This window comes from Hemitrygon akajei, chromosome 1 (assembly GCF_048418815.1).
Source record: "Hemitrygon akajei chromosome 1, sHemAka1.3, whole genome shotgun sequence".
Lineage (NCBI taxonomy): Eukaryota > Metazoa > Chordata > Chondrichthyes > Myliobatiformes > Dasyatidae > Hemitrygon > Hemitrygon akajei.
In genome coordinates this window covers 212,246,993-212,271,615 of record NC_133124.1, presented here as the reverse complement: position 1 = coordinate 212,271,615, position 24,623 = coordinate 212,246,993, and the positions used below count along the sequence as shown (strand labels likewise).

The following is a 24,623-nucleotide window of genomic DNA, read 5'->3' as shown; positions in this document are numbered from 1 at the left end:
ATCTTACTGCAATCTACTGAAAGTCATTCCTCGAGCCAAACTTTTGTCGGCCGATAGATCCTACAAGGGGGTGCAGGAACGTGCCCTGTTGCACTCTCCAGCAACATCTTTGTAAGTTTTCTCTGTACTCATTCAATCTTAGTGATATCTCTCCTGTAGGCAGCAGACCAGAACTGCACACAATACTCCAAATAAGGTTTCAGCAACTTTAACATCCTATACAACTTCAGCATAACATCCCAACTCCTTTACTCAATATTTTAACAAAAATGAAGGAAATGCTGTTGATTAAAATGAGTTACAAATGTTGGAAAAAAGAAATGGGCCAGCAATTCTTTCTTGGCACTATCGTCATTAGCTGAAAAAAAGTGCAAAGAAGATTTACAGAGATTTACCGGGACTTGAGGAACTGAGTTGGGACTTGATTCACTGGCGTGCAAGAGATTGAGGGGTAATCAAGAGGTATATAAAATCATGAGGGGCATAGCTAGGTTGGATACACAGTCTCTTTTTCCAGGCAGAGATTTTATAGGAAAATTTTCAACCCAGAAGGGTGGTCAGTGTATGGAATGAGCTACCAAAGGAAGTGGTTGAGGCATTAACAGCACTTAAAAGTGACTTGGACAGGTACATGGATTTGAAATAATTAGAGCAGAGGTTTTTAACCTAGGGTTCATGGGCACGTAGGGGGTCTATGGATAGATTCCAGCAGGTCCTTGAACCTGGATGGGGAAAACTTACATCATTGTTTTCACTGTCCTCTAGCTGAAATTTAGCATTTCCTTCAATTATGAATGTAGGCAACGAACCACAGTAGTATTAGCAGTCCCTGTGATTTTGTCACCAATAGAAATCACAGATATTTTCATATCACATTAGAGTTGTTACAGATATCTTGAAATATCGTTTACAGCACATTCATCATTCCTTGTGATTTAATGTAAACAAAGGGACACATATATTCCCATATCACAAATTGGCATTTTTAAATATTTTTGCTAACTGTATTTCAATATAATTGTTTTATTTTATAATCCTATGTACTGTATTTATTTTATATATTTAAATATATTATTCTGAGAAGTGGTCCATAGGCTTCAACAGACTGCCAAAAGGGTCCATGGCATAAAAGGGGTTAAGCACCCCTGATTTAGAGGGAGATGGGTCAAAGACAGACGAATGGGACTGGCATAGATGGAGAATCTTGGTCAGCATGGAGGAGTTGGGCCGAAGGGCTGTCTGATTCTCTGATTCTAATAGAAAACAAGCCCTAGTAGGAGACAGGGCAGTAGCACATTTTTCTCACTGGACCAAAAGTATTGCTATTGAACAGAGATTACCATCCACAGCAGGTTACACTGGCCCGGTGCCTGAAGTAACGCATTTCTTCTGACCTTGTGAGTGGATGTCGGGCAGGAGTCATGAATGAAGCTTTCATCATTAGTTGTCTCTTCCTGCTGACTCACTGTGACTGGCAAAGGACACAGTGAGGCTCAGTAGCATGCCTTTGGGGAGCGGTTATAAGAAATAGTTATTGAACTGGCAAGTCAATTCCATTCATCTGTGTTACACAAGAGATCCTGCAAATGATGGAAATCCAAAGTAACACATAGAAAATATTGGAGGAACTCAGCAGGTCAGGTAGCCTCTATGGAAAGGAATAAGCAGTCAATGTTACGGGTCAAGACTGTTCATCAGAATCCCCTTATTCTGGCTTCTCCCCCTTCATTTCCAGTCCTGATGAAGGGTATCGGCCTGAAGCATTGGCTGTATGTCCCCAGCCACTACAACTTGCCTATTCTGGCTTCTCACCCCTTCCTTTCCAGTCTTGAAGAAGGATCTCAGCCCAAAACATCAACTGTGTATTCCTTTCCATAGACGCTGTCTGACCTGCCAAGTTCCTCCAGTTAACACACACAAAATGCTGGAGGAACTCAGCAGGCCACGCAGCATCTATGGGAAAAAGTACAGTTGACGTTTCAGGCCGAAACCCTTTGGCAGGTCTGGAGAAATAGAGCTGAGGAGTAGATTTGAAAGTGGGGGGAGGGAAGAGAGAAATTCCAGGTGATAGGTGAAACTTGGAGGGGAAGAGATGAAGCAAAGAGCTAAGAAGTTGATTGGTGAAAAAGACAGGAGGTCATGGAAGAAAGAAGAAAGGGGAGGGAGGCAATTGGCAGGCATGGAGATACCATGAGGGAGGGACAAGGCGATGGGAAAAGGTGAAGGTGGGGTGGAGGCATTACTGGAAGTTTGAGAAATCAAGATTGGAGGCTACCCAAAAGAATATAAGGCATTGTTCCTCCAACCTAAGTGTGGCCTTATCACTCCAGTGGAGAAGGCCATGGATGACCTTATCCCCTTCACAATTTCCCAACCCCTTGTCCCTCTCTCATGTTATCACCTATCGCCTGGCATTTTTCTCTCTCCTCCCCCCCCCCCCACCTTTCAAATCTACTCCTCAGCTCTATTTCTCCAGTCCTGCCGAAGGGTTTCAGCCTGAAACGTCGACTGTACTTTTTTCCAGAGATGCTGCCTGACCTGCTGAGTTCCCCCAGTATTTTGTGTGTGTTGCTCGGATTTCCAGCATCTACAGACTTTCTCTTGTTCGTGAAGTTTCTCCAGTTTTGTGTGTGTGCGTTACTCCGAGTTTATCATCCATGTTTTCAGATGATTACTTCAGTTATCACCTTCTGCTAGGCAGCCACCCACCATTCCCAACTCGGACTCTAAAACCCCTTTCACTCTTCACAGCTCAAGAACAAATTTAAGAAGAAGATACCTCGCGATTCCGAAGCCTCGAACATCCTCGTGGGAGAAGTGGACTTCCTGGAAAAGCCTTTCGTCGCTTTTGTCCGTCTCCTGCAGCCAACAATGCTGGGTGGACTGACCGAGGTGGCTGTGCCAACAAGGTATCGATCGGTACAGCCAGAGAGAGCACTAAAATAAAAGTAAATCTATTATCAAAGTATGTATATGTGATCAGATACTACCCTGAGATTCATTTTCTTGCAGGCATTTGGAGGAAAATAAAGAAATACAATAGAATTTATGCAGAGCTATACATAAGACTTACAATCAATGTGCAAAAGAAGACAAAGTGTGAAAATAAATAATACTGAGAGCATGAGTTGTAGAGTTCTTGAAAGTGAGTCCATAGGTTGTGGAATCGGTTCAGAGTTGTGGTGAGTGATGTTATCCACACTGGTTCAGGAGCCCGATGGTCTTAGGGTAACAGCTACTCCTGAACCTGTTGGTGTGGGACCTAAGGCTCCTGTACCTCCCACTTGATGGTAGTAGCGAGAAGAGAGCATTGGTGAATCCTGTGGTGTAAACACAGATGGCAATCGAGATGAAGTCACTACAGATGGTTTAGAAGGGCTCCCCACAGATATTTTTGAAGATACTTTAACTTACATTCTATTGCATTGATTTGAATCATTGGATGATTACACTTATCCCATTGCTGAAAATTCTTATTATAATTAAAGTCTGCTCTGTAGATCTTTATTCTGTGGTGCCTGGGTGATCACAGTGGAACATGTACAACAGGGTAGGAGTTTCCATGAGTGGAAGAATGCCACAAGAAAAGGGGTCTGTAATATAAAGCTGAGATGTGTCGAGAAGTCTTCTCACAGAGTAGTGAATGTCTGGAATTCTCTACCCTGGGGGATAGTGGAGGCTAGAGAGGTGGTGGATACATTTTTGAAAGACAAAGGATTTGTGGGCATGGGGAACTGGCAGAGAGATGAGATAAGCCCTGGTGAACAGCAAGTTTTAGAGGTCAACACAAGGAAATCTGCAGATGCTGGGAATCCAAGCAACACACACAAAATGCTGGTGGAACGCAGCAGGCCAGGCAGCATCTATAGGGAGAAGCGCTGTTGACGTTTCCGGCCGAGGCCATCCTGACATTATTCCTGACGAAGGATCTCAGCCAGAAACATCGACTGAGTTTTAGAGGTCAAGTAGCTTATACCTGTGCCTATTAAGCCATTGAAAGCAATACATTAGGATGGGCCTTCAATTGATCTGATCAAGACCCTGCCTCTAAAAATATTGATCTCTTGTGTGTTTGAGTAGATAGTGAAGAGTTTTGTCCAAATTTCCAGCATCATTGCAACCAGTGATTCAGACACTGAAAATGCTGCCTTCCAAGTAATCATATATTCAGTTGTGGTTAATTGTTTGTTCAGTCTTTGGTATACTGGTCAATTAAAACTTTGTGCTTGGTTTTGCACAAGCCTACTTAGTGGTTCCCTGCACGTAAACAGTGTTGTGAATGTAATCAGCTCTTGCTGAGGAGTTGTAAATGGCTTTGGGCCAAATGTAAACTCAATGCGATGGTTATGCAGCCTTTTCTAAATATGCTTTGATTTAACTTTTCTGTTTAAGGCCTAGGTAGAGTGGGCATGCGTAGGATGTTTCCGATGGTGCAAAAGTCCACCACCAGAGGACACAGGCTCAGATTAAAAGGGGGTCCCTTCAAAACAGAGAGGAGGAGGAATTTCTTTAGCCAGGGATGGTGAATCTGTGGAATTCATTGCCACAGCCAGTTGTGGAGGCTGTTATATTTTGTACCAGAATCTAATTGAAAGTACAACATGGTATATTTGCCTACTTAGTTTTTCTTTAATGAGGTGCTCAGATATGACATGGTGGTACAATGATGTACTTCTTACATATAACCCGTAATGAATTATGTAAAAAAACACAGAATGCTTTATTGCAATATATTTACAATATTACTCAAATATTCCTGAAATATTGAGTACACTGCAATACACCCTGTTTAGTTATAAACTACAACTCAATATATAAGCTATTACTCTCTAGTCATCGCGTGTGTGTGTCTATATATACACTACATTACGTTACAGTATACTGTATAGATAGCCACAGCATAGTAAATGTTAAATTGCCCCATTCAGGCCTGAAGATTTAAACACTGTGGAGGCTTTCTTACTCTTGTGGAATAACGTTTTTCCTGATGAGAGGGTGCTTAGCAGGTGAGACTTGTGGCTTGTGAAACAATCTCAGGTTCTGGGGCCTCCTCCATGGTAGCTGAAGAAGTTGACTCTGGGACTGCAGGAAGAGCTTCTAACAGCTCAAGACACCTTCCTTCTCGAACAATTGACTCTGCTCTCCTCAGCCGATTGATGTGTCATCTCCAGATGATATCTTTCACAATGTCCACTATGTGGGAGAGTGCTCCAGTTCTGTCCTTAATCTTTCAGTACCCACTTTTGATCATCTCTGTCATCCCTCACCAAGACTGCTTGACCATGAGTGAAATAATGAACCTCCTTGTTTGAAGAGCCCTAAATTTGTCTCAGTTGTTGGTCCTGCGTACTCCTTCTGATATTGGGTTTTGAGGAGATCCAAGCGTGAGCGCGAGGTCAACCCAGGAACAGCATTGTTTGTGGAGTGTGTTACATTACAATATGCAAGGAGGGAGTTGAGCTTCTTTTTCAGTGCAGTGACATTACTTACAGTGCATTCTTTAGATTCTGGACAAACCTATCCACCAAGCCATTGGTAGCTGGCTGGTAATGGAGTAGATGTAACATGTCTTATTCCATTCATTTTCAGGAATGACTAAAACTGTTCCACAACAAACTGGGGCCTGTTATGTTCTGGAGCACCAGTTCTTGAGAGGAGAGTTCTCAACGCATCAGCTGTGTGCGAGGCTGTAGTGGAGGCTATCGGCAACACTTCGGGCCACTTTGAAGCAGCATCCATTACTACCAAGATATTTTTGCCCGTGAATGGTCTGGCAAAATCCACATGAATCCTCTGCCAGGGCAATGCAGGCCATACACGGGGATCGAGAGGTGCTGCTGTTTGGCACTTTCTGGACACATTGGGATCCTGAACAGTGCATGGAAAGCTGCTTGATCTGCTGATCTATCCCAGGCCACCAGACAAATCATCGAGACAACGCTTTTGTTTTGACTGCACCTAGATGACTGGCATGTAGTTCCTCCAACATGTTGCTTGCATGGCACGACATCTCCCAATCCCCACATAAGCAATCCCCATCAAGAGCATCCCAGTGCTGGTAATGGGAGCTGGAAATTCTGTTGCACATTACAGCCATTTTGTGAAGCCATGTAGACCTGAGACAATGTGGACAATGTGACTCTTTTCTGGTTTCCCTTTGAATCATCTCTGTCATAACAGAGAGACTTTTGATTTGCATTGGGAAGAAAACGTCAGGAGCAATGTCCCCTTTTGTAAATGTTTTGGCTATTTCCTTTCCCAAAGGTAGACTAGATAATCCATCAGCATTTCCATGATTAATCATCCTCTTGAATTTGATCTTCTAATTGTGTCCTCCAAGAAACAGAGCTGATGTCTGCATTCATGCTCTGCTGTTAGTGGAACATAGTTCTGTGGATTGCAAATGGACACCAGTGACTGATGATCATTAATGAGGGTAAACTGTCTCCCATACTAGAACTGGTTGAAATGTTTTATAACCCAAACTAGACACAAGGCCTCTCTGTCAATCTGTGCATAATTTTTCTCTGCAGCAGTAAAGGAATGTGATGTAAAGGCTATGGGGCGATCACTTCCATCACTCAGAACGTGACATGGCTGCACTTATACCATAAGACAAGATATCACAGGCAAGCTTCACTGGATGATGTGGATCATAATGTGAGAATACAATGTTGGATGTCACCATTTCCTTTACCTTTTGGAAAGTCACCTCACACTGCTTTGTTCATTGTCATTTCATCACGATCTGTATTAATGAGTTCAAGGGGTGGAACACATTAGCCAAGTTTGGCAGGAGCCGGTTATAGTAATTGACAAATTCTGAAATGCACTGCAACCGTGGCATGTCCTTAGGCCTTGGGGCATCCACCACTGCTTGAATTTTCTTGTGTGTCAATGGTGTGACCACAGTAAGTGATGCTTGGTTTAAAGGATTCATATTTTTTGCATCATGCTCTGGGCCCATAATCTTAAATCTTTTAAACACTGTCTTGAGATTTTGGAGATATTCCTTGTTATCCCCACCAGTACCAAACATGTCATCCAGGTGACTCTGAGTGACAGGACAGCCTTACAGCACCCGGTCCAGAGCTTTCTGCCAGTATGCAGGTACACTGCTCCTCCAAAAATAAACCTATTTTAGTGATAAAGTCCTTTGTGAGTTTTTATGGTGAGAAACACTTTGGACTCTTCTTCCATCTCATTCTGTTGGTAGGTCTCAGCCAAGTCCACTTCGCTGAAGTGTTTTCCTCCAGAAAGGTTTGCAACGAAATCCTCTATCCTGGGCAAAGAGCAATGATCTACTCCCAGTCTTGGGTTGATGGTGGCCTTAAAATCATCACAGATCCTGACAGACCCATCTTTCTTGGCTACTGGGGCCACTGGCATTGCCCATGGGCTCCACTCAACCTTGGAAAGAAATCCTTCAGCCTCCATGCCATCTGGCTCATTGGCTACTTTATCACTGATGATATAAGGAACTAAGAGCCCTTAGTAAAGCTTGGGTGTTGCATTTTAATTTTAACACTATCTTACCCTTCATGTCTTTCAGTTTTCCAATGCCATTCCTGAACACTGCTGTAGCATCATCCAGTAACTTTCTTAGTTCACTTTCAGTTGAATCGATTGCAGGGGATGTGGCATACAAATGGCAGATGGATCACCAGTCAAATTGTAGTTGTCTCAGCCAGTCACAACCCTACAATGCTGGTCATCCTTTTTTACTACATGCAAGCCCAATTTATCTTGTTGGTTGTTATATTTCACTGTTGGAAATGTCATTCCCACGGGAGTTATCTTTTCTCCCATTTAAGTTCTTAGTTAGTTATCTGCAAGCTTCAGTTTAGTATCTTTGAAATGATGTCCAAATATGTTTTGTGGAATGACTAACACCACAGAGCCAGTGTCCATTTTAATTAATTTGCCATTCGCTTCTGGTGTAAGCTACATTGCTTGTCTCTTGTTAGTTTTCTCTTTGTAAATCTCAAGATTTACACATCCTGCATCATTCTCGTCATTATCAAACTTTTCATCAACAGCATGCAGATTAGTGCTTTTTTTGCTTATATTTTTTATTTTCCCTGTGCAGTCCATATGCCTGATGTGCTGTTTATGTGTCCTACTTTATTGCATTTTCTGGAAGTTTCACCTTTAAGTTGGCATTGGTCTGGTGTACGAGACCCCCCCCGCCACAAGAGTAACACAATTTATTCAGCCAGACAGGTTTCTGTTTAGATGTTCTTCACACTCACTCTCTATCCTGCTTGTGACTCATTTGCGTCTCTGGCTGATGTTTTCATTAATACAGCAAGTTCAACCGCTCTTTTAAATGTGAGTTGTGTTTCAGGTAGGAACCATTTTTGAATGCTTTCTTGTGAGATTCCACTAAATTCATGATATTCATAATATCAGCAAAACTCATTTCAGCTGGTTTATTTGGAGCAGTTAAACCTCTAAGCGAACTGTATGCTTTTCCACCCATTGCTCTCAGTAAGACTGGCACTTGCTTTGCATCAGCTATTTCATTTGCTTCAAAATACTGCTCAAGTCGTTCAGTATACATCATCCAGTTATCATATTGTGCAATCAAACACACCTATCTTTCTGATGTAGCCAGCTTTCTCCGCTTTTTAAAAAAAAAATAATTATTACCACCTGGTACTCATTGTTTAAGAACCTGTGGCCATACACATTGCTTGTTAATTTAATCTATTTTCTACCTTTTTTAACTAAAACTTCTCTCTCCCCTTCCGAAGAAAAATGTGCTGCACTTTTTTTTAACTTGAATGTCTCTCTCTCTCTCTCCCCTACCAAAGAAAAATGTGCTGTGCTTTAACAGGTAGGTAGAAGTCTCAGGTTGTTTTTAAAAACTAACTCATCACCACTGCTATGTTTTATAACTCCAGAAACAAACTGAAAGAAAATCAGGGGAGCCAGGATACTTGACTACTTAGTTTTCCTTTAGTGAGGTGTTCACATGTGATGTGGTGGAGTCATAATGTATGCAACTCACATACTTCTTACTTGTAACTCATAATGAATTATGCAAAGGATGCTTAATCAAACAATTGATTTACAATATTGCTCAAATATTTCTGAAATATCGAATACACTACAAAGGCCAAGTCATCAGGTATATTTAAAGCCGAAATAAAGAGGTACTTAATTAGTAAGTGCATCAAAGGTGATGGGGAGAAGTCAGGAGAAGGAAAATAAATCAGCCATGATCAAATGGTAGAGCATAAATGAATGGCCTAACTCTGCTCCTACGTCTACAACAGGGGTTCCCAATGTGGGGTCCATGGACCCCTTGCTGAATGGTAGGGGTCCATGGCTTAACAAAGATCGCGAACCCCTGGTCTACAAGGAATAAAATTGAGGATTTCACATTCAAAGGTTTAACTTATTAATCTCCATTCCACACAGGTTTATTTTTATCCTTTTGGGACCTCAAGGAAAAGGCAAATCTTACAGTGAGATTGGAAGAGCCATGGCCACACTGATGGTGGATGATGTGAGTTGCTAACTTAAACAGAAAAGGCACGACTATGTATTGAGGTTGGAAACATTAACTTGAGGGCGGTTATCAGTGCTACCTTAAATAGCTTCATCCTCGTGTTTGGTCGATGATTTCAGATCATCTCTGCAGCATTTTTCTTTGTGCTCTTTTGCATCATGATGATGGGAGGGGTGACATTTCTTTATGCCCAACGCCAGTGGGAATTGCTTGGAGGCGCCATGCAAGAGCAATGGTTATCCAAGAAGCCAGAAAGCAAAGAATTTGCAGCAGCAGCTCAGAAATTTGTCCCATGGATGGGCAGTGCTGGTGGAGCTTCTGTTTCCCATCTCGAGTGATGTGGGTTCGATCCTGACTCCTGTTGCTTTCTGCGAGGAGTTTGCATGTTCTCCCTAAGATGGGGTGGGTTTTTCTGGATGCTCTAACTTACTCCCACATCCCAAAGTTGTGCAGGTATAGAGGTTAATTGGTCAAAGTTGAAAAAGTGTTTATTGTCACATGAACCAGGGGGCAAAGAAAAAACTAATTGCAGCTGCATCACAGGCACACAGCGTCTGTATCAGAAGTCCCACTGCTGCTTGTACGGAGTTTGTACGTTCTCCCAGTGACAGCGTGCGTTTCCCCCAGGTGCTCCAGTTTCTTCGCACAGTCCAAAGACGTACTGGTTGGTAGGTGAATTGGTCATTGTAAATCATCCCATGACCGGGCTAGGGTTTAATTGGGAGATTGCTGGGCAGCGTGGCTCGAAGGGCCAAAAGGGCCTATTCCGCTCTGTATCTCAATAAAAAAAAATAAGTAGCATTCAGAAGATAAATATAAACTAAACATAAGGTAAACACAATTTTTATAAGAAAGAACATGTGGTGTTGCATACCGATTAGGGTTGTGCCAGTTGATTCAAGAACCAAGTGGCTGACGAGAAGGAGCTGCTCTTGAACCTGGCAGTGTGAGACTTCAGCCTTCAGTACCGCCTTTCTGATGGCAAGCGTTTGGAATGGATGGTGAGCGGGTAACCCGCTGTGTGGTAGCTGATTGCACTCTCCCGCAGTTCCGTCTGACTGACGCTCGCTCTGCTCTGGGTTTCCTGGGTTACAGCTGTTCAGTGACGTGGCCTACAAAGCGAGGGACAGGGATGACTTGATTGCCGGCATCGACGAATTCCTCGACGAGGTAATTGTTCTTCCTCCTGGTGAGTGGGACCCCAAGATCAGGATCGAGCCTCCCAAGAAAGTGACGTCAGCCGAGAAAAGGTAGGAATTTTAATTTAATTATTTGCAGGGTTCTTGTTGAATGTCCATCAAAACATCAAACCATGCAGTGAAATGTGTCTTTTACATCAAGCCGTATCAGTAAGGATTGTGCTGGGCAGTTTGTAAGTGTTGCTATACTTCCAGTGCCAAAGTAACATATCCACAACTTACTAACCCTAACCATATCATTTGGAATGTGGAAGGAAACTGGAGCACCTGCAGAAAACCCTTGTGGACGCAGGGAAAATGTGCAAACTCCTTACAGACAACAATGGGAATTGAACGGTGATCTTTGATTTCTTAGCACGGTAACGCAATGTGCTAACTGCTAACAAGCTACCCCTTGTTGTGTAGAGTCGGAAGAATGTGTCCCTGTGACTACCCCACGTAGACTGACCGGCTGTCTGTCTGTCTGTCTTTCCTGTAGGAAGTCCATCTACTCTCTCAGTGAGGCAGGGCAGATGAATGGATCAGCGGGATGTGGTGGAGTGAGTGATGACGAGGAGATGCCAGTGCCACACGAGCTCGGGGAAGAGCTGACCTGGACAGGGAGGTATGTATTCCAGACTTCCTGGTTAGGTTGTCCTTGCTTTGCCCTCCATTGACATCGGTTGGCAGCAGAAACCTATTAACAGGAGATGGGTACGTCCAAAAACTAAACTACACCAACACACTACTCTCAATCCAAAACCACACCTTCCCCCTGCCATTCCTGATCCAATTCCACTCTTTTTTTTCCCCCCAGTTATTTTATAAATCCAAGATTATGGTGCAAATTTGACTTTATTTATATTTACAATTATACAAGTACAAAAACAATTGTGAAGTTTTGAGGGTAGCCAGAAAGGAAAAAAAAATACATGGATACACACAAACACGTTCTACAGTACAACTTCAATACAGTTATAGTTGTAACCAGAATTAAATCTGAAAATGAACTCTCAATGATTGACAGTAATGTTGCTATCAGACAGACAGTAATCCACCTTCAGGAATTACTTCCTGAAAACATTGGCAGGAAGACTAGACTTATCCAAGTCATCAAAATATGGGTGATAAAAAGCTTCCTTCGCAGAGATTCTTCTGGTAGGGTCATAAGTCAATGTTTTCGCTAGCAGGTCAAGGCCATTCTGATCTAGATTCTTCACTTGAGACAAATTTCCTGGTTTCCACTTGGGGAAGGTATTCTTGTAGTCTGGTAATGTTTCAACATCTGGCCAAATGTCATTGTTTGGTGTACCTAGAGTCCTGAAAATTCTGAAAAGTTGATCAATCTCAGAGTCTCCATGAAAGAGAGGTCGCTTGGTAGCCATTTCAGCAAATATTGTACCAATACTCCAGATATCCACAGGAGTTGAGTATCGAGCAGAGCCCAGCAGTACTTCAGGAGCTCTGTACCACAGTGTCACCACTTCGTGTGTATAAACTCTGACAGGGACTCCAAAGGCACGAACCAGACCAAAGTCAGCCAACTTAATAACTCCTTTACTATCAATCAGTAAATTCTGGGGCTTCAGGTCTCTGTGCAAAACCCGCCTTGAGTGACAGAAGGCAATCCCTTGTGTGATCTGGTATAGATAACTCTTAACCAGCATTTGGTCCATCAACTGACGAGAAGGCAAGGAATCCAAGTACTTTTTCAGATCCATTGAAAGAAATTCAAATATAAGGTATAGCCTTGCATCCTGCATTAATATATCTTAAAGGCACACTATATTAGGATGCTGTAGTTCTTTCAAAAGAGAAATCTCTCTGATTGCTGTGCTGGGAACCCCTTCCTCTTCACTCTCCAGTCGGATTTTCTTCATGGCCACTATCTGCTGGGTAGTTTTATGGCGGCCTTTATAAACAACCCCATAGGTACCTTCACCAATTTTCTCTATCTTCACATAATCATCCATTCTAGCGTTCACACTTCAGCCGTCTGCCAGCACGAAACGAAGAAAGACGAGCCGCAGCGAAGCCGACCAAGGCCCGAGCACCTCTACCGTTCCCACCGCTGTTTGAAGGTCACCACTACTTCCAATCTAGTCACACCCTTCCTCACCATTCCTGCCCTCCATTCCCAATGCAATCCCACTCCTGACCACCATTCCAGATGCAATCCTACTCCTGACCACCATTTCTGATGCAATCCCACTCCTGACCACCATTCCTGATGCAATCCTACTCCTCCCCACCATTTCCAATCCAGTCGCACTCCTGCCCACCATTCCTAATCCAATCCCATTCCAGCACAATGGCTGCAAGCCAGTCCCACTTCCAGCCACCACTCCCAATCCAATCACATTCCCACCCTAAAGCATTTCCCTTCCCCAATCCCATTCCCTGATCCTACACTCACCTACTCATCACAATCCAATCACGCTCCCAGCCATCACTCCTGATCCAATTCAGTCCCAACCACTACTCCCAAAGCAATCCCATTCCCCAATCCCACCCCCATCCAACGCTCCTACCCAACCTGCTCTAAGCTCAAGCCATCCTTTTCACCTTTCACAGTAATTAAATGCAAATTAGGAAACAATTAATAATCCTAGGACCCATTTTCATGGCATATAGTGTGTTCATTTTTTAAGTTCAACGTTCAAAGTAAATTTTATTATCGAAGTACATCCATGTCACCATATACAACCCTGGGTTTCATTGGCAATGGTGTGCCCATGCAAATCTGTGATACAGCCAGTCAATATACTCCCCACTGCATATCTATAGAAGTTTTTCAAAGTTTTAGATGTCATATCAAATCTCCACAGAGCCTTAAGAAAGTAGAGGCACTGTCATGCTTTCTTCACAATTGCTGGGTCCTGGAAATAGACAAGAATTTGAAGTTGCTAACCCTTCCCACCTCTGATCCTCTGATGAGAACTGGTGCATGGACCTCTGGTCTACAATCAGTTCCTTGGTCTTGCTGACATTGAGTGAGAGGTTGCTGTTTGTGCTGCTGGAGATCGTGGAGTAGATGTTGTTGCTAAACAAAATATCCAACTACATCCATACACTGAAGCATAACAGCTCCTCCCCTTCAATACTGCTGGGCAATGTAAAGCTTGTTTGATGGTGGCAAAGTTTGTAACTACTCTGCTCGAAGGTAAAGAGAAAGAACCTACATCTAAAATGAGAGGAGATCAAAAGAATTTGGACTTACATGAGGCAAAGGCACAAAATCCAAGACTGACTTGAATTCTCTCCTTATGAACTGCTGTATACTATCTATGTTAATGATCTAGATGGAAGGACCAAGGGTATTGCAACCACATTCACTGATACATGGGTTAGAGCCTTTTAAGGGGACATTGAAGCCTGCAAATGGATATCGGTTGATTGTGGGTGATAATCCATTTTCCCTTATTACACTTGTTGGATCCAAATGTCTTTGATCCGAGGTTCTTCGGAAGTCAAGAACAAGGCAGAAAACTTGATGCTTATGATTATTTTTATCAAGCATGCCAAGAACAAAGAAGATGAAGGGAGAAGAGGGATGGGGAGAGAGAGAGGTGGGGAGGGAAAGAGAAAGAACCAATGTGGTCTGGTCTTCTTATACCAGATTACTGATAACAGCAAATTCCATTCAAATGCCTTTGCTGAAATTAACCAATGAGATGGCCCTTTTCATATAATGTGATACCTGCCACTGAAACTAGCAAAGTTTCCAGAAAGATAAGAAGGCTAAGTAGTAAAACACACTGAAAAGTTACACGTATATAGTGTACTTTGCAACAGTGTTAGGCACATGTATATTGTAAGGGAGCCTAATACTTCTCCACAGTACTGTCGTAATTTTATGTATTGCACTGTACAGTTGCCACAAAAAAAACAAATTTCGTGACATATGTGAGTGATGAGAAACCTGATTCTTGAAATGGGTCTCAATTGGGGACTGAAAGTGGGAAGGGAGCAATGTACGTCAACTCAGGTCAAGGGGGCCTGCGTCAGGCATGATGATGGACTCTCCACTCCTCCCTCTCCCTCATCAGCGTGTTCAGTTCATCTACATTAGCCATGCCGCTATCTTCTAGGAGCATGTTGACCGTAGTCTTGGGAGGGTGTCCAGGGTTCATCCTCCCATGCTTGGGCTCCCATGTAATGACTAGGCTGGCAGGTAGCTCAGGGTGTTGTAGACAGTGCTAGTTGCAGTCTTCTCACCTCAATTTTAGTGGTGAACATCGGTAGGTCATCATAGAGCTCGACGTTCGTCATGTGTTGTTGCCAACTCACGTCAGCCATCCGGAGCATTCGTGTATAGCAACCATCTAGTGACTTTCTCATGGCCTTGGTGAGTGTCCACGTCTCGCATCCGTACGTGAGAATGGACGCTATGACTGCTATGAATATCCTCTTTTTGAGCCCTCTGGTCAGGTTCGACCTCCAGATTTCCTTCATGGAGGGGGGCAGGGAGAGGGGAATCATGGTTGGGAAAAGGGGAAGGGAGAGGGGAGGGAGCGGGAAGCACCAGAGAGACATTCTGTAATGATCAATAAACCAATTGCTTGGAATCAAATTACCTTGCCTGGTGTCCCAGGGCTGGGTGTGTTGGTACCCAGACCCCCTCCCCCATCCCTGGTACTCCTCTGCCACCCGTCCCACACATGACCCATGCCATTGCCAACATCCTTTGCTCTTGCCTGTGTTACACCTGTGCCCCCTCCTTTTTGAGAATCGCAAGATCGCTATTAATTCAAGTCAGGAGACCCAGGAAATGAGAGAAAGACATGCAGAATCCACAAAGAGGTTGGAATGTCCTGGCCCTCAGTGATACAAAGCCATGGAACAGGTCATTGTCTCTTGGAGACGGAATTGTGTATTGAGTACTGTACTTCATGGAAGCCCTCAGGCAACGTGGGCTGGTTGGGGGATGGCATCATTCCACCCTGATTGACATCTGAGACCCTGTGAGTCAGGATAAAAGAGGGTCTGGGGAACAGCCCTACAGACGCACCAGAAGAAACGCTAGAAATCCTGTAACAGCGAAATAGCGAAAGCCGGTGGAAGGTCCACGTGCGTCCTTTACCATTTGCCTCGGAATTGGTGGGCCTTGCCACGGAAGAACGGCTTTAGCTAACACAAAAGGAGAAATCAGCCCCCACCGACTCTCGAAGGATTGACATCATAAAAGGAATGGGCAAGTTAAACTCTCTCTCTTGACTCCAACCAAAGGCTGCAGCCTGCAGCTTGAATGAACTTGAGTGACTTATATTTCCATCGGACAATACATTATCCCCTAGACAACGATAGAGCTATTTCTTATTGATTATTATTATACCCGCGCTTTTAGATTTAGTATTGATGACGTATCTTATCTGTATGTTTGCATTGATATTATTTTTGTGTATTTTATCAATAAATACTGTTAAAAATAGTACCATCAGACTTCAACGGACCTCTCTATCTTTGCTGGTAAGTGACCCAGTTACGGGGTACGTAACACCTGATTTACAAACTCACTCTCCACTCCACATTGACAAACACAGTGCAAAAGCCTTGGGCACCCTAGCTGTACCTAAAACCTCTGCACAGTACAGCAGGTAATTATAAATAAACACAACAAGCTTAAGAACATTGTCTGGTTTCTCATGCTCTGCTGTTCACACTGGGTGCAGGTTCTGTGGAGGCCTACGGCTCGACATCAAGAGGAAGCTTCCTTGGCTGCCCAGTGACTTCTATGAGGGTTTCCACATCCAGTCCATCTCCACCATTCTCTTCATCTACCTGGGCTGTATTACCAATGCCATCACCTTCGGTGGATTACTGGGCGACGCGACCGACAATTACCAGGTGAGAAGGTGCCCTTACCATGGCAACCATCACTCCATCAACTAACCAATGAGCACCAGCATTCCAAACAGCCAGTTCACCGGAGAGCAAGTAGTTCACTCTCTTTGAATTGCTTGTCTTCAGTTCAAAGGGAGTGAATTAGCCAGTAGACCAAATGGCCTAATTCTGCTCCAATGTATTATGGTCTTATTAGTCAGGGCAACAAAGGTTTTGGGGAGGAGGCAGGAGAATGGGACTGAGAGGGATAATAAATCAGCCAAGCTCGAATGGTAGACTTGACAGGCTGACAGGCCTAATTTTGCTCCTATGTTCTATGGTCTAATGGTTATTTTAAAAAAGTCATTGGCAGTTTCATGAACACAGCTGATCTCTGCTAAGCAAGAAGAAAACCATGTTTTATTGCTGAGCAAGGCCCATCTTCACCCAAAGCAGAGGCTGCCACAATGAATCACAGCAAGCTCCCTGATAGGGGGGAGGCCATCTGCTGCCTGCTATATTAACCGGCTTGGGCTTGAGGTGGGTGTGAATGTGAGAAGGACATGAGGTGATGAGGGTGTGAGATAGATGTGAGGCGAATGTGGACATGGCGAGGATATGACCTTGGTGTGAGGTGGGTGTGAAGTGAGAGTTAGGTGGGAGTCAAGTGGATGTGGACATGTGGTCGGTGTCAGATGGATGTGCGGTGGTCTGGGTGTGCAATGAGTGTTAGGTGGGTGGGGATCTTAAATTCCAGTGTTTGATCCTGTCCCACATTACTAAGGCTCACACGACCAGTGGCCCTCCCCTTTAAGTTTGACAAGCAAGTTAATGCAGTTGTAAAAGCCAGTTTTTTCCAGCTTCGTACTATTGCCAAAATCAAGCCGTTTCTCTCCTTCAAAGATCTCGAGAAAGTAATCCACGCCCTTATATCCTCCCGCTTGGACGACTCCAACTCCCTGTATACTGGGATTAGTCAGTCGTCCCTGTCCCATCTGCAACTGGTGCAGAACGCCGTAGCCAGGTCCTGACAGGTGCTGGAAGAGGGACCGTATCACTCCTATCCTGGCCTCCCTCCACTAGCTGATTTTAAGATATTTTAAGATTCTCCTTTTTGTTTATAAAGCCCTAAAAGGGCTGCCCTCCCCTTATATCACAGACCTTCTAACCCCTTATTCTACTTCCAGGTCCCTCTGGTTGGCTGATTTGGGGCACCTGCCTGTCCTGCGATCTAAATTTAAGCTCAGGGGTGGCCGCGCCTTTGCTGTTGTAGCCCCTAGACTGTGAAACAGCATTCCCCTCCCTAACAGATCTGCCCCCTCCATTGACTCTTTTAAATCCAGGCTCCAAACTTACTTTTATTCACTAGCGTTTGAATCCTCCTGATGTGGCTGATTTTTGAGCCATCACAGGGGCAAAGCGTGCACACGCCCAGCTAATCCACAGTCACTTCCAGGACAGCGGTGACACGCAGTGCATGTGGAAGGGCATCCAGGACATCACCAATTACAAGCCAACATCAGCTGACTGTGCAGGTGATGCCTCCCCCCAAATGTGCTGAATAACTTCTGCACCCGGTGTGAGGTGGAAAATTACCTGGCGGCGAGGAAGTCCACCCCTCCTACAAATGACCAGGTGCTGTGTCTCACCGTGGCTGACGTGAGAAGAACCCTGTGCAGGGTCAACCCATGGAAGGCTGCTGGACCAGACAACATCCCTGGTAGAGTGCTCAGAGGATGTGCAGACCAGCTAGCAGATGTTCTCACTGACATCTTCAACATCTCCCTGAGCAGCGCCACCATTCCAACATGCTTCAAGGCCACCACCATCGTCCCCATGCCGAAGAAGTCTTCAGTGTCCTGCCTAAATGACTACCGTCCCGTTGCACTTACATCCATCATCATGAAGTGTTTCGAGAGGCTCGTCATGAGGCATATCAAGACCCTGCTGCCCCCCTCACTGGACCCCCTGCAGTTTGCGTTCCATCCCAACCGCTCAACAGATGACACCATTGCCACCACCCTCCACCTGGTCCTAACCCACCTGGACAAAAAAGACACATACGTTTGGATGCTGTTCGTAGACTTCAGTTCAGCATTCAACACAATCATCCCTCAGAAACTGATTGGAAAGCTGAGCAAACTGGGCCTAAACACCTCCCTCTGCAACTGGATCCTAGACTTCCTGACTGGGAGACCTCAGTCAGTCTGGATCGGGAGCAGCATCTCCAACACCATCACACTGATCACGAGGGCTCCCCAAGGTTGCGTGCTCAGTCCACTGCTGTTCATTCTGCTGGACCCATGACTGTGCTGCAACACACAGCTCAAACCATATCATCAAGTTCGCCAATGACATGATCGTGGTGGGTCTCATCAGCAAGAACGACGAGTCAGCTTACAGAGAGGAGGTGCAGTGGCTAACGGACTGGTGCAGAGCCAACAATCTGTCTCTGAATGTGAACAAAACAAAAGAGATGGTTGTTGACTTCAGGAGGGCACGGAGCAACCACTCCCCGCTGAACATCAACGGCTCCTTGGTAGAGATTGTAAAGAGCACCAGATTTCTTGGTGTTCATCTGACGGAGAATCTCACCTGGTCCCTCAACATCAGCTCCATAGCAAAGAAAGTCCAGCAGCATCTCTACTTTCTGCGAAGGCTGAGGAAAGTCCATCTCCCACCACCCCCCCATCCTCATCACATTCTATAGGGGTTCTATTGAGAGCATCCTGAGCAGCTGCATCACTGCTGTTTGGAAATTGCACCATCTCGGATCGCAAGACCCTGCAGCAGATAGTGAGGTCAGCTGAGAAGATCATCGAGGTCTCTCTTCCTGCCATCACGGACATTTACACTACACGCTGCATCCGCAAAGGAAACAGCATTATGAAGGACCCCACGCACCCCTCATACAATCTCTTCTCCCTCCTGCTGTCTGGGAAAAGGCTCCGAAGCATTCGGGCTCTCACGGCCAGACTATGTAACAGTTTCTTCCCCCAAGCTATCAGACTCCTCAATACCCAGAGCCTGGACTGACACCTTGCCCTACTGTCCTGTTTATTATTTATTGTAATGCCTGCACTGTTTTGTGCACTTTATGCAGTCCAGTGCAGGTCTGTAGTCTAGTGTAGCTTTCTCTATGTTTTTTTTTTCATTATGTAGTTCAGTCTAGTTTTTGTACTGTGTCATGTAACACCATGGTCCTGAAAAACGTTGTCTCATTTTTACTATGCACTGTACCAGCAGTTATGGTCGAATGACAATAAAAGTTGACTTGACTTGACTTTTGGCTTGTGCCTCGCCCCTTGGGTTGTTTCTTTTGTGCCTATAAGCTGTTTGCCTTGTTGATTATGTCTGTGTTTCTTGTATTTGTGATTTTAGCTATCTGCTCTGATCTGTACAGCACTTTGGTCAATGTGGGTTGTTTCTAAATGTGCTATATAAATAGATTTGACTTAACTTGACTTTGGTGCCCCCTTGGACAACTGAGACCTTTACTGGTTGACAAGGCCACCACCTCCTCCTGCACAAGGTAACTCACTGAGTCGGGACCTGAATGAACTTTGGGGAACTGTGTCCCTAACCACCAAGTCACCCGCAGCAAGTGCAGCTTTGGTATCTCAGGGTGAAAGCAGCCATTTCTAATTGGTGCCATAACTGGGTCCAATGGGGTATTGTCGCTGTCAGTCCCCATCCTTAATTACCTCAGATCACCTGAGAATCCACCATATTGTTGGAAGTTTGGAGATAGCAAGAATTCGGATAAGTTATGGAGATAGCATCTCTCACCTGAAGAGTATTAGTCAGCAGGATTTAAAGCCAATACTTCAGTGGTTACCATTACTAATACTAACTATTACTAATACTATTACTGCTAGATTTATTTAATGAATTCCCTACTGCTTTTTCAGGAGGGACAGGGATAAAGTCTCTCGGGCATTACACCAGCTAGGACAGGGGTTCTAAACCTGGTGTCCATGAATCCCTTGCTTAATGATATTGGTCCAGGGCATAAAGAAAGTTGGGAACCCCTGGGCTAGAATAAGGTGTCTCCTAAATCAACCCTGAAGGATATGGACATTGTATAGGCAGAAGGGGTTCGTTTAGTTAGCCTTTTGATTTATAATTTAGTTGGTTCCGCACAACATTGTGGGCCAAAGAGTTTGTTGTTTGGTTTAAGATCCTGCCTCTGCTTTGGATATGCCCCTGGTCCTTGTCTGACTGATAAAGGTTCCCTTTATCCTTCCATAAACAGAAGAGATTCTGCAGATGCTGGAAATTCAGAGCCAAACACACACACAAACTCAGTCTTGATGAAGGATTTGGCCTGAAACATTGTCTGTTTATTCCCCTCCTAGATGATGCCTGGTCTGAATTCCTCCAGCATTTCATGTGTGGCTGTTTATTCTCCCTCCTTGTTTCTCTACGTAACCTGGAAAATAATCAATTTACAAACACAAGTAAATCTGCGGATGCTGGAAATCCAAAGCAACACACATAAAATGCTGGAGGAATTCAGCAGGCCAGGCAGCATCTGTGGAAAAGAGGAAACAATCAACTTTTCAGGCCAAGAGTGTTCATCAGGACTGGGGCGACAAAGATGAGAAGTCAGAGTGAGAAGGTGGGGGGAAGAGGAGAAAGATGTCCAAGGTGGCAGGCAATAGGTGAAACTGGGAGCATTCCTTAACTTCCTCATTTTTGGGGAATGTAGCACCAGTGTGCGTGTAATGTCCCCTCTTGATTTAGTTTGGGAGGCTGAGGACTGTTCTGGTTCACATTGTGCTTCTATGCAAGTGCTGGAGGTTTTTTTCTGAGAGGATATCTTGTGCAGGAACAAGTGGCCCTTCTTATCTGTGAGGAAATGGCCTTGGGAATGAATGCCATGTTGCTTTTTATTTCATCCAAACTATCTGAAATACAAGCAGACATCAGTGTAAGTGGAGGACACATAATGGATGAAGTGTTTAGGACAAGGTTTCCCAACTTCTTTTATGCCAATGACCCCTACCATTAACCGAGGAGTCCATGGACCCCAGGTTGGGAACGCCTGGTTCAGAGTCACTTTAGTTCAAAGTGTTGGCAGCTGGAATACTCAGTCATTGGGTCCATGCATCAGGAAGACCAGGGTGAAGACATGCACATACAGCATCTCCAGCCTCTTTCCTACATCGCTCCTACCAAAGTAAATTAGGTGACACAAGAGACTGCAGACGCAGGAATCCGGAGCACAGTGGAGGGCTATGTAGGAGGGAAGAGTTAGATTGATCTTAAAGTAGGTTAGAAGACTGGCACAACATCATGGGCTGAACGGCCTGTACTATGCCGTTTTGCAATATCCACAAAGTCACTAGAGAGACACTGAAGCTAGTGGATACAGAGGTATTTTATTCAACAAGATGAGGCACCCATGGAGGAAGAGGCCTGTTCAACTCAATATTACATGACATTTCATTTGCTAAAGATCAAAGATAGTGGCTGGACAACTCTGTAGTTACAATTATCTACGATGCTTCCTTTGGATTACCTATAATTTTCACACTTTCTTCTTTGCACCCACACTCCAGACACACAAAATGAATGTTAATCATTACTGTGTGGTTTTCATTTAACTGGTATCCACAGCTCCAGCAGACTATTGTCCGGGGCTGCATTTTAAATTTAATCTACAATCCAAATTCAGGTCTAAAGATTGTTTGCTGAAATTAATATTTTGCTACATACCCTAACTCCAGAATACTCCCTAACATGCTGTGATGTTCTATAATCTATATTCTAACTTTATGTGTTTTTAAATGGATTGAAGTATGTATTTCATAAAATTAGTTCAAGCCCTGGCAAAGTGTTTGTGATGTTACTCAGGGCAAAGAAATGATCCACTCCATCCGAATCAGGTTGGAATGAGTGACGAGAGCTTCGGAGTAACAGACTTTGCTTTCTGCCACCAGGGGGTGATTGAGAGTTTCCTGGGCACTGCTTTTACCGGCGCCATCTTCTGTCTCTTCGCTGGGCAGCCCCTCACCATCCTGAGCAGCACGGGCCCCATCCTCATCTTTGAAAAGCTCCTGTTTGACTTCAGCAAGTAAGTGTGGGGCACTTGATGGCTGGCATAAACATGATGGGCCAAAGGGCCTGCTTCTGTGCTGTATCATTCTGTAACTCTTTCAAAACAGCCCTTAAAATCTAGCTATTAAGGGTGTTGAAGTTGTATCAGACATTTGTAAGGCCTAACTTGGAGTATTGTATGCAGTTTTAGTCAGGAAAGATGCAAATAAGGTTGAAAGAGTTCAGAGAACATTTACAAGGATGTTGCCCGGTCTGGAGGACCTGAATTATAAAGAAAGATTAAACAGGTTAGGACTTTATTCCTTAAAAATTAGAAGATTAAGAGAAGATGTGATAGAGGTATACAAAATTATGAGGGGTATTGATAGGGTAAATGCAAGCAGGCTTTTCCCCCTGAGGTTGGATGGGACTACAACCAGAGGTCATGGTTTAAGGGTGAAAGGTGAAAAGTTTAAGGGGAACATGAGGGGAAACTTCTTCACTCAACGGGTCGTGAGAGTGTGGAATGAGCTGCCAGTGCAAGTAGTGAATGCAAGTTCAGTTTCAATGATTAGGAGAAGTTTAGATAGGTACATGGATGGTTAGGGTATGGAAGTCTATGGTCCCAGTGCAGGTCAATTTAGAATAGGCAGCTGAAATGGTTTGGCATGGACTAGATGGGCCAAAGGGCCTGTTTCTGTATTGTGCTTTTCTATGACTATATTAGCTTTGGATTTCTGGGATGACTCCACTATCTATGAAGTTTTAGAAAGAAGGGCCTGTAAAGTGCTGTACTATTCTATGTTCTATGTTCTAAATACCCTGCTTGTTTTGGGTATGTAATTAAGTTGAGGTTGTGTATATGGTGTGTATACCCCTCTAGTCAAATGGTGCTTAACTCCCATTTAAAATTCTAAAGAACTAAGGATGCTTAGTCATTGAGCATATTCAAAGGTAGACCAAAGGTTCAGTTGCAAAGGGAATTGGGGAATATTGGGAATGTACAGGAAGATGGAGGATGAGTGTTGCTCAGTAATGTGTCTCTGATCTGATTGGTGAAGAAGGCACCCATTCCCATTCATAAGGTCCCAGGTGACCAATGAACTGCTGCGTTGTTCAGAGGTTTCACAAAACAATCTGTGACCCACACAAGCAGGTCACAGCCAGGGAGGCAAAGGTGAATCTGAAAGTTTGTTTCTGGGGATCTGAGGGGGAAATTGTTTACACAGTAAGTTTCTGGAATCTGCTACCAGAGAGGTTGGTGGAATCAGATTCAATTGCTATGTTTAAGAGGCATTTAGGCAGGCACTTGAATAGGCAAGTGGTAGTGTCTCAAGAAGGCAACATCCATCATTAAAGACCCTTGCCATCCATGGTAAGTCTGTCTCGCGGAAGACGCGCACTTAATGTTTTTAGAACATCATCCCTTCCGTGATCAGAATTTGGAGCGGTCCACAAACATATAAAGACCATAAGATACAGGAGTAGAATTAGGCCATTTGGCCCATCAAGTCTGCTCTGCCATTTCATCATGGCTGATCCTTTTTTCCTCTCACCCCCAATCACCTGCCTTCTCCCTTTAACCCTTCATGCCCTGACCAATCAAGAACCTATCAACCTCTGCCTTAACTATTCATAAAGACTTGTCCTCCACAGCTGTCTGTGACAAAGAATTCCACAGATTCACCACTCTCTGGCTAAAGAAATTCCTCCTCATCTCTGTTCTAAAAGGACACCCCCCTTATTCTGAGGATACATCCTCTGGTCTTACTCTCACCACAAGATATATACTCTCAACATCTTCTCTATCAAGGACTTTCACCATTCAATAGGATTTAATCAGTCATCCCTTATTGTTCTGAATTCTAGTGAATTCTAGCCAGTAAGTTAACAGGAGTAACTCATAATTTTTACTGTCTTTCAATGTACGACTGCCACAAAACAACAAACTCAATGACAATTATAGTGTTAGTGATAATTGTTGCACCATCAATAACTCTCTCTGAGATGTAAAGGCGAGATATCGGCTTTTATTGACTGGAAGAAGGAACAAGCAGTGGTTG

The 24,623-nt window shown here is 44.1% G+C and overlaps 1 protein-coding gene and 1 pseudogene across 5 annotated transcripts in view; one reads left to right on the top strand and one right to left on the bottom strand.

Annotated features, from left to right (window-relative positions):
- Nucleotides 1-24,623, top strand: part of slc4a5a (solute carrier family 4 member 5a) — a 174,057-nt gene that overhangs the window by 85,628 nt on the left and 63,806 nt on the right. For all 5 annotated transcript variants that reach the window (XM_073060084.1, XM_073060076.1, XM_073060094.1 and 2 more), the window contains exons 9-14: nucleotides 2,752-2,909; nucleotides 9,427-9,514; nucleotides 10,613-10,767; nucleotides 11,195-11,320; nucleotides 16,368-16,542; nucleotides 22,464-22,597. In XM_073060084.1, the coding sequence (XP_072916185.1) occupies nucleotides 2,752-2,909; nucleotides 9,427-9,514; nucleotides 10,613-10,767; nucleotides 11,195-11,320; nucleotides 16,368-16,542; nucleotides 22,464-22,597 (836 nt within the window). The remainder of the gene's footprint in view (nucleotides 1-2,751; nucleotides 2,910-9,426; nucleotides 9,515-10,612; nucleotides 10,768-11,194; nucleotides 11,321-16,367; nucleotides 16,543-22,463; nucleotides 22,598-24,623) is intronic.
- LOC140735257 (cyclin-dependent kinase 1 pseudogene) lies at nucleotides 11,561-12,774 on the bottom strand (annotated as a pseudogene).